The 10,977-nt window shown below is 36.7% G+C and overlaps 1 protein-coding gene across 1 annotated transcript; it reads left to right on the forward strand.

The window, feature by feature from the left end:
• The first annotated feature begins 9,402 nt into the window (after positions 1-9,402).
• LOC128199360 (uncharacterized) lies at positions 9,403-10,194 on the forward strand. Its single transcript, XM_052888552.1, has one exon. It carries the CDS (start codon positions 9,403-9,405, stop codon positions 10,192-10,194), a length of 792 nt encoding a protein of 263 aa, XP_052744512.1.
• Positions 10,195-10,977: the final 783 nt, after the last annotated feature.

Genomic DNA, 10,977 nt, shown 5'->3' on the forward strand with positions numbered 1-10,977 from the left:
TTTCTACTCCCATTTCGTAATCTACTTAATACATAACCTCATACTAAATATTATCACAAAGCTATTCTTTCCTACAGTTCGTTTGATTACTACGTGGGTAAACCATGTATTTTTTTTTAAATAGTAATGATACTATATGTTTCTATATGTATAAGTAAGTAACCCATATTCGGCGCATTGCAGAGCACGAGTCTCCTCTCAGAATGAGACGGGTTAGGCCTTAGTTCACCACACTGTTGAACTAAGGCCTAACTCGGATTGGTATGCAGGTTTCCTCACGATGTTTTTCCTTCACAGTTTGAGACACGTGATATTTAATTTCTTAAAATTCACTTAACTGAAAAGTTAAACGTACATACCTCGAACCGGATTCGAACCTAGTCCCCTCCGAGTCGAAGGTAGAGTTCATATCCACTGGGCTATCACAGCTGTTTGTTATTGCTTGGTAATTAGTATAATCGAATGAATACAACGATTATGAAATCATCATAATCAGTTCCCAGGTGCAGTACCCTCGTCACACCGCATGTCACTTCAAACCCAACTTCATTTCCCACTGACGTGTCAAAGCCACTCTTGACTAGGGTGACTATCAATACATATAAGAAGAAGTTCAAAAAAATCTAAATTGTATGTACCGAACTTCATAAATGGGTATGGTAAGAGAAGGCTGGAATATATTGTTCCAACAATCTTTAACGATTTTCCGGATGCGGTAAAGAATCTTCTAAAAGATTCTAATATATTCACGAACGTACATAAGCGGAAACTAAAGAATTATTTTCTGGGACAGCCTGTGTAGCGTCGCAGCACCGGTTCACTCACACTTTTATTTAACTACCCTATAATGATTATTCTTGGTATTTATCCTCTTCTGTTTGTTAATTACTTTTGTTCCTAAATATTGTATTATGCAATAATAACCAGTGCACAGTAAAACCAACTGTGGTTTGTGTTGCACTATGGTTAGTCTTAATTTAAATGTGTTTTTTGTTGAATAATAAATAAATAAAATAAATAAATAAATATAAATAAACTTGAGTGTCCTATTGTGCTTTCAATACAAATGTCTTTTATTCAAGTGCTTTACGCGATACTAAAGCACAATCAAACTTTTTTTAATATTTGTCTGTTTTGGGCAGGCAAAAAATAAAAAAAGGCAACGGCTGGACAAATTTTGACATTCTCTGGTAGTATGTTAGCAATAAAAAATGGACACAAAAACGCACCCATTAAACTAAGAAGCGAAAATCACAATATTTTATTGTTTTGGTACGTACGTTGGTTGGTTGGTTGAATTTTTTTTTTATTATCTGAAAGTATTTCATTTGAGTAAAATGTTTTCAAAAGTACCTATTTCGTAATTATTATTTAAATAAAAAAAAAGCAAAACTATTTAATATTTTGTATTTGAAACACTAAACTGGAAAAGCAATTGGATTCTGTATTGAAATACTTTTTTTAAAGTATTTTGTACACATCTGTCTATAGTGGACCCTTAAAATGCCTGCATTTTGGAGGAACACGAGTTAAAATATAGCTTATATTTGTCGGTGAATATGTGACTTTCCAATGGTGAAATAGTTTTTGAAATCAGTCAAGTATTCTTTGATTAAATCGTTACAAAAAAACGAAAACTCAAATCAAATATAAAAGATAGAATAAGATTATTATTTGGTGCTTTCATGGTCACCCTACTTATTCCAAATATTAACCCGACGTTCAAATTAACGCAATAAACGTCATCGGGAGAAATAGCAACCTTAATGTTATGCATTACTAAAGCTCAATATAAATGAATGTCATTAATAAGGAAATACATTTCGCATGCATTTGCATAAATACAAGTAAAATGGTGTTAACAGAGTTCAGAAAAGATGATTTTTCAATTAATTACTTTATTATTTATTCTGTTTTAATTAATGTTTACTGCTCTCCATCGCTTTTTAAGCAATTTTCGAATTTTTAGTTGAATCTTTGAGGATTGCAATCATTTTTTATGGCTCCTAAAAAACGGAATTATTTAATTTGTAATTAAACCATAAAAAATATTTATATCTTCATGTAAGTACGTACCCTATACTTACCAACTTCGTTATCAACCCATATTCGATTCGGTTCACTGCTGAGCTCGAGTCTCCTCTCAGAATGAGAGGGGTTAGGCCAATAGTCCACCACGCTGGCCCAATGCGGGTTGGCAGACTTCACACACGCAGAGAATTAAGAAAATTCTTAAAGTTCGAAAGTTCATAAATAATATTGTAAGCCAACTTTAGTACAGAGCCTCTGTGAAATCTGCTGGATACAATTATACATAAACGTGCCTAAAACAATATTTCCATTTGTAATCAACATAACACAAAGTAACTACGAAACTATATTATTATTTAGGTAAACAGATACATAAAGCTACCAATATTGATCCCAAGTTTCAGACGTAGGCAATAATCGCTGAATAGTCCAATCAAGCGTTAACCGCCCACGCTTAGCTATAAATCATACGTTGTAAACAAAATCATATAAATGTAGACCATTATTTCTATATACCTATATCAATAAATATCTAATACTAATAATATTATAAAGAGGAAAGATTTGATTGTTTGTTTGTTTGCTTTTTTTTATTGTTTACAAGTTGGCCCTTGATTACAGTCTCACCTGATGGTAAGTGATGATGCAATCAAAAATGGAAGCGGGCTACCTTGTTAGGAGGAGGATGAAAATCCACACCCCTTTCGATTTCTACACAACATCGTACCGGAACGCTAAATCGCTTGGCGGTACGTCTTTGTAGGTAGGGTGGTAACTAGTCACGGCCAAAGCCTCCCACCAGCCAGACCTGGACCATTTAAGAAAATCTCAATAAGCCTAGCTGGGGATCGAACGCAGGACCTTCGTCTTGTAAATCCACCGCGCACACCACGGCCGTCAAAATCGTTTGCATTGAATAAGCTCCGAAACTACTGAACCGATTTGAAAAATCAAAGTTTTCAGTGATTTAAATTTTTTTTTTGTTATCTGAATGTGCTTATAATAATTTACACGCAAACAAGCTTTTTAAATTATTTGTCTGTCTATTTGTTCGGACTAATCTCTGGAACGGTAGAACCAATTTTAATTTGGTCACTGACAATCACTAAAGGATAGACGAGCGCACTGACCAACATAAAGGTTACTCAGCAACTTAGTCTATATTTTGAACTTGAAAATATCCATAGTTCCCTCAAAGTTTGTGAAATACTAAATTTCCGGACAAAGTCACGGATATCCGCTAGTGCATAATATATATCTGAAAATCAGTGCTGCATTTTTTATTTGTAAAGTAAGTATGTGGCAACACATATTACAAGGCATTCTTCTTTATTTGTTTACTCCACTGTTTGCGTGGACAAGCTATGTAATAATTTAGAATTCAAGAATTTAATATGTGGCATTACTTAAAAATAAAGATCTTTCTTTCTTTCTTTATATTGACAAAAGCCTAGATGTAGTTAAAGCTATAAATAAAAAAAATAAATAGTTACTGAAAACAAATCACCATCAAGTTTTTTGTAACGTCGATTACCTTTTTATTCGCTGTACAGCCTGAGCGAAATCCAAAATGTATCTCTCTCTCTCTGCATTTAGCGTTTTATATTGTAGGTTTTTAGGCAAGTGATGACACGCGCAGCGATCGGAAGGTTTTGAAAGATAATGAAATGGTAACTGATTTTATTATAATCAAGTCTTATAATCCGGTATACTACTATTGTATGTCATAAATATTGTTAAAGATTGTTGTGACGGATGGCGTGTATATTGAATAATAAAATTTTATTAAAAAAAATACAACCGACTTGAAAACCTAAAGACGTACTCACTAAACTAAAAAGTGAAAAATAACACCATAATATAATTATGCCTATAATTACCTGCTGATCAGTTCGAAGACGGTGCTAAGCCAGTGTCGTATTAATTTAAGCCGTTTTTATAAGAACAACATTAAAGAGCACTGTTTGAAAATTTTTCAATATTCATGGCTTGAATTAACTTCATCGGCTGTTTATTACTATAAACCGTTAAGGAGTTCCCTTAATTGATCTTGGTCTTTATCACCAGACCCCTAATGACAATCACAACCCATCTAGGTGGAAAGTTCTCATTTAGGTTCAGGCGTCTTCGAGTAATCGATGTACATACATTAAAAAAAAGATACCGGTCTACCTCCTCCTTTTTGAAGTCGGTTAAAAATCGCTGCTTATTTATTAAGTCACAGGCATACGCTAGTTTCATATGAACATACCATCCAAAACAACCCTCTTTCGAAAGTAGAACATAAAATAGTTAAACATTATAATTACAAACGTTCCATTTACTGGTTATTAGCAAGGCAAAAGCTTCAGTTAACAATCGGGTTCAAACGGAACGCGATACAACTTGAAATTGCGAATTTTACGACTGACCTACCAAATTAACTGGCACGAGATACAAAGGAACATCGTTTCAAACGTACCTACTTGCAGTACATTGCCGGATTTTTGCTTGTGGTAGGAGAGCCGATGGATTTAAATGTTGATTTATTGGAGCATCGCAGGGACATATTAGATTTGGTAAATTAGGTGCTAAATGATTAGGTATTTACTATTTTGGAAGGTACAACAGTTCTACTTTGCAACCTTGTAACCATCCAACTCCCTTAGGTGACAGCTAATGGTAGGCGTCCATTGATCTGCATCGAACGTATCTGATTCTATTTTAAATGGGTTTATTCCCATTTTACGGTAGATAAAATTCGTACGATGTGAATCAGTGGACAGTGGACACACTTGTATGATTTTCTAAACAAAGAATACTAAAATCCATTTTTTGCGGTGCGCCTGATGCATACAGTGCGCATCTGTGGATGCCTGACGTAAATCGCCATTTTTTTTGAAATGCACACTTCATAACTATTAACTAACTTGACTTATCTGGCGTACTTATTTTTTGTTGTCCTAATAACGTAAGTACCTAAAAATGTTATGAGCTTGCTTGTTGCTCCTGCTGTGCTCGAGTAAATCCAAAAATCACATCGTTGGCTCCCATACTGTAACCGGTATGTACATCATACAATGTTGCCGATTGAATTTTATTTTTACATCTCTCAGAATGTTTCTATTAAAAATTTGTTTAAGTAATTAAGTTCCGCTTGTTAAGATAACTTGTTAAATGTTAAACAGGACAATTTTATTTCTTAACCAACGGACGGACACGAAGATGTCGTAACAACTTTAGTGTCTGATACAGAAGGCAGTAATACTTGAGAAGACGCGTATTGTGAAGTGGACCCTCAATCAGGAGCCACTGGTTCCAAAGATCAAAATATTTAAATAAATATTATTTTGCCCATAAGAGCATACATTATTTATTTTAATGTTAGCTTAGCTCGCACCCCGTTTGACGGCCTCTGTGGCGCAGTGGTATGCGCGGTGGATTTACAAAACGGAGGTCCTGGGTTCGATCCCCGGCTGGGCAGATTGAGATTTTCTTAATTGGTCCAGGTCTGGCTGATGGGAGGCTTTGGCCGTGGCGAGTTACCATCCTAGCTACCTACAAAGACGTACCGCCAAGCGATTTAGCGTTCCGGTACGATGTCGTGTAGAAACCGAAAAGGGGTGTGGATTTTCATCCTCCTCTTAACAAGTTAGCCTGCTTCCATCTTAGACTGCATCATCACTTACCATCAGGTGAGATTGTAATCAAAGGGCTAACTTGTAAAAATAAAAAAAAAAGTATTTTATTTTTCAATAGATATCCTGTAATTTAGAGGCTACACGACGTAGTTAAGCGGGTTACAGGGGTCCTTAAAAGAAACCTATGTTCAGCAGGTAGACGTCCATTGGGTAAGGGGATGATTTTTGATGCCTGTAATAGGTATAATTGTTTGAACATAACAATATTATGTTATAATTTTTTTTTTAACAAAAATATCGACTTCAAAATGTTTGTCGTATACAACGATTTCACCGACATAAGAGACAGTGGGAATGCTTAATTGCACTACCAACTTACACACACAATAATATACCCTCTCCCAGACGTTTTTAAAAAACTCGGGGGTGCCCGGACTGATACACTCAGGCCAAAACACCCCGAACGGCACTCTAAGCCGAGGTCCGAGTCTCAGAGGAGACGCCCTTAGAGAGTCGTTCCGCCCATCTACTCTGCTTCTGCCTTCGGGCCCCATCAGGTGATGCTTCTGCGCTCGCCCAAACCCCACAGTGACGCCGCTGAGGTCCCATAAGGAGCCTACGGCACTTACACCATCAGAAAAAAAAAGTCTTACTTAAAATATAGTCTCCGTTTCTGAACAAGGAATCGAACCCACTGCAAGAAATTCCCCACTGCGCCAACGGAGTCACCAAAAATCACACAATCTCTCAATTTAAACTTGCGCAAAGCCAATTCCAAAATTCCCATATCAGATAACAAAACAATTTATCAGAAAGGCTCAGGGCCCTAAATGATTTACTGTGCCCCCAAAAACGAAAGTGAATTCGGAATTATAGGACAAAGGGCTAATTATTGCCCTTTGAGGGCACTCGCTGTAAGTTTTGGGACTAATTTAAATTACTTTCATTACTCCACTCGACCTTCCCAATTCGTTGATTACTTCGGGATGCTCTTTTAATTTTGCTTTCGCCATCTTTAGGAGTTTTATTTACTTTCAATTTCTTTAAAAAAGTGTGCCTCTCAAAGATTTTTTATCAAAGATTTTTCACACAGTTCTGTTTACGATTGCATATTTGTACCCTCCATAATACAACCAGAAACTGCCCCATTGGTCCCGTGGTTAGCTGGTTCAGCTACGGAAAATGAGGTCCAGGGTTCAAATTCCGGGTTAGGCCAACAAAAATAAATAGGTTATTGGGATTTTTCTTACAAGAAAAATCTTAATAACAGCCTGGAGTTGGGAAGTTGGCGGTGTTGGTACACCCCCGTGCTCGGTCTGGTGAAAATTTAATGTGACGTTATTTAAGTTTAACTATTCGTAGTATAGAGGAACCACCGACGTAGCTCAAGGAGTCTTGAAGCAGTAATTAGGGACCATGAGCTAGTAAACATATTGTTTAATCTGTGGTCTGAAACCATAAAAAAAAAAATGTCTATGCCAAAGCAAAATTGCCAATGAGACATTGACTCGACTTAACACTAGCGATAACCTTTTTTTTCTTATTTCTGTAATGGTATTTAGTTGTACTAATAAAGAAAGTCTTATAACATAAATTTGTTATTTTTGTAATGGTTAAAGAAAGACTTAACATAAATTTGGTCTTCGTGCCGGATACGCAATAAAACACGAGAAGTACAACTACAAATTGCCTCGTGGTCGACGTCAAGACGCATTGAGCAAGCGGTATACAAGCCACGCCAAGCTGCACCCAGCGGAGTCCTACGGGCGAGGCGCGACGGAGCATCGTGTTCGGCCTTCGTGTCTGAGAGACGGTACGAGAGGTGGCAGGTCTGCTGCCGGTGGCGGCGACTCGGGACATCGGGTTTGTTGAAGCGGTTTCATGGTCATAGAGTGTCAGTGAGTGATAAAACAAGATGGAGGCTCTCTACAGAGTGCAATCCAATTTAATTAACAATATCGAAAAAGCTCAAGTGAACTTTAAAAAGAGTCCAAAAACTAGGTTAACAGAAACATACGTAGAAGCTCGGTTGGACAGTTTAGAATGTCAGTTTACAACATTTATGAACAATCATACCAAAATTGTGGAATTAGCAACTGATGAATTGAAAACCTATCAATATTTTTCGAGTGAACTATATGAAAGGGCTGAAGAGTTATATATTGATTATAAATCTGAACTAAAACAAATTTTAAAAAAATCTAGTGAATATAGGCCTAGTGGTAGTGCTTCCCAGGGTTTGGATATTAAAGAAGGCACAAGTGTCAAGCTGCCTCAAATATCCATACCTATATTTTCAGGAAATTATAACGAATGGCTAAGTTTTAGGGACTTATTCAGGTCCTTAATTCACAGTAATTCTAAAATTGACGAAGTTCAAAAATTACATTACCTTAAGACGCACATATCAGGGGAGGCAGAGCAGTTGCTAAGACACATACCTGTAACATCACAAAATTACCAAATGTGTTGGGACCAATTAGATAGGAGGTACAACAATAAAAGATACTTGGCAGATGGTATACTGAAAAGGTTCATGAGCCAAAGAAATGTAACAACTGAGTCTGCATCATCATTAAAGGAGCTTTTAGATACAAGTAATGAATGTTTGTGTGCTTTAGATAATTTAGGTATTAATACAGAGCATTGTAATGTTATTGTAATTTATATTCTTTGTTTAAAGTTAGACACTGAATCTAGAAAACTATCGGAGGTTAGATTAAGTGATTCATCGGAGGACATTCCTACGTTTAAAAATTTTAAGGAATTCCTAGAACAAAGATTTCGCTCTTTGGAGTTCTTGGAGAATAAAAATTCTAAAGGCTCAAGGAGTCATACTGTCAAAAATTTGCATGTAGTGAATAATAAAATTCAATCTTGTGGTTTTTGTCAAGATAATCATAAATTGGCTAATTGTAAAAAAATTGCACAAGAATCTGTTGAGTCACGGCGTGAATTTGTTAAAAATCAACGTTTATGTTTTGGATGCCTCCATAGTAACCACTCTGTTTTCGCTTGCCGTCTGCCTATTAAGTGTAAAATTTGTAATAAGCGACATCATTCATTGCTGCATCCTACGGGTGCAGAGACACGAGAAGGTCATTTGAAATCACAAGCACTGGCACAAAGTAGTAGTACCGTAGAACCAAAGGAAGTTAAGTTGAGCAATATTGTAACTTGTTTCTCAAATATTCATTGTCAAGTGTTATTGGCAACGGCCTTAGTTAAGGTCCAGGTGAGAAACAATTATAGTATTATTGTAAGAGCATTATTAGATCAAGGATCTCAAGCATCCTTTATCACAGAGGCAACCGTGCAGCTTCTGAAGTTGAATAAAATATATACTGAAAGTAATGTGATAGGACTCGGTGGTGATCAGCAAGGGTCAGTAGTATCTAAGGCTGTAGTTTTATTGAAGTTACAATCACTCCAAGATCCTTCATATAACATAACTGTTAAGGCACATGTATTAAAAAGACTAACTTCTTTCCTTCCTGAAAAACAGGTGATATTGCAAGCATGGGAAGAGTTGTCAAAGTTAAAACTAGCGGATCCATTATTTCATACACCTAATAAGATTGATATTTTGTTAGGTGCGGATGTCTATGGACAAGTGTTAATCAATGGAATATTAAAGGGTCCGCCAGGCTATCCAATGGCCCAAAATACAACATTGGGGTGGATAGTCTCCGGCCAGGTTGGGAACAGCAATGTAAGCAGTTCACAGACATGTTGCACTTCAATTATCAGTATGCACACTGAAATATCTGAAAGGGATTTATTGCAGAAGTTTTGGGAAATAGAAGCTGAACCAAAAGAAAACAAAAAAAGGTTGTTAACTGAAGAAGAAATAAAATGTGAAGAAATGTTTAAAAATACAACTAAAAGAGATGAAAATGGAAGATACATTGTGAAGTTACCCTTTAAGTCCAGCAACCCACCATGCAAGTATGGTAACAGTAAAGAAATTGCTTTAAAAAGATTTGACATGCTGGATAAAAGATTGTCAAAAAATAAAAAATTGCAAAAGGAGTATAGCAATGTAATACAAGATTATCTAGATTTAGGTCATCTAGAAGTTGTACCTAATAATGAAGAGGATGAACCTGAAGCAGTTTATCTTCCACACCACTGTGTGATTCGGGAAGAGAAGGATACAACTAAAGTACGGGTTGTCTATGACGCCTCATGTAGGGATAAAAATGGGGAATCATTAAACAGCAATTTGATGATTGGACCTACCCTGCAAGATGACTTGCGTACCTTGATCATGCGCTGGCGTGGTAACCCAATATGCCTTGTTGCCGACATAGAGAAAATGTATAGGCAAGTAAAAGTGAGCAAGGAAGATGTAAATTTCCAACGTATTTGGTGGAGAGATATAACCAATCCAGAATCTGTAATAAAAAGTTATAGATTACTCACGGTCACCTTTGGAACTGCGTCAGCTCCATATTTAGCTGTTAGAACACTGCAGCAACTTGCACGTGATGAAGGAAGCAATTTCCCAGCAGCATCTGAAATAATCTTACAAGATTTTTAAATGGATGATTTGCTGAGTGGCTGCCAAAATATTGAAGAAGGAAAACAACTTCACCAAGAAATAAAGGAAATTTTAAGGAAGGGAGGCTTCATATTAAAAAAGTGGTCCAGCAATAATGATGAGTTGCTAAAGGGAATGCGAGAAAAAGGAATCGAGGAACTGGAAATTAAAACTGACAGTATATTTAAAATTTTGGGACTTACCTGGGACCGAATCTCAGATAGTTTCCAATATAGTGTGCAGCTTCCTGAATCTTCTGGACCTGTAACAAAAAGAAAGGTTATTTTTCGACCGGACTCGTCAACAACAAAATAAGAGCGCGGCTGTGGTGCTGGCGCCTGTACGGTCATGCGACGCCGAGTGTCGCCGGCGTCCACCAGCACCCGCTCGCCTGCAGCCAACTCAGGCAGTGCACGCGATCGCCTATCATAATATTCCTTAGCACGTTCGCGATTATTACATATCTTTACAAAATCATAATCGTTGTTCCTCTCTGGCTGCAATTTTATTATGTTCATCGGAAGTTTTGTATTTAACCGTCTTCCCATCAATAATTGAGCCGGTGAGCTAACCCCATCACGCGGTGTCGCCCTAAAGTTAAGTAATCCAAGATAAAAATCAGATCCGGTCAATATTGATTTTTTTATAATATTTTTTACTGTCTGAACCGCCCTTTCACTGAGTCCATTAGACTGTGCGTAATTAGGAGACGAGGTTGTATGTTTGAAATACCAATCTAAACTAAATTGTCTAAATTCTTTGGACACATACGCTGGCCCATTA

The sequence above is a fragment of the Bicyclus anynana genome, chromosome 23 (assembly GCF_947172395.1).
Source record: "Bicyclus anynana chromosome 23, ilBicAnyn1.1, whole genome shotgun sequence".
Classification (NCBI taxonomy): Eukaryota; Metazoa; Arthropoda; class Insecta; order Lepidoptera; family Nymphalidae; genus Bicyclus; species Bicyclus anynana.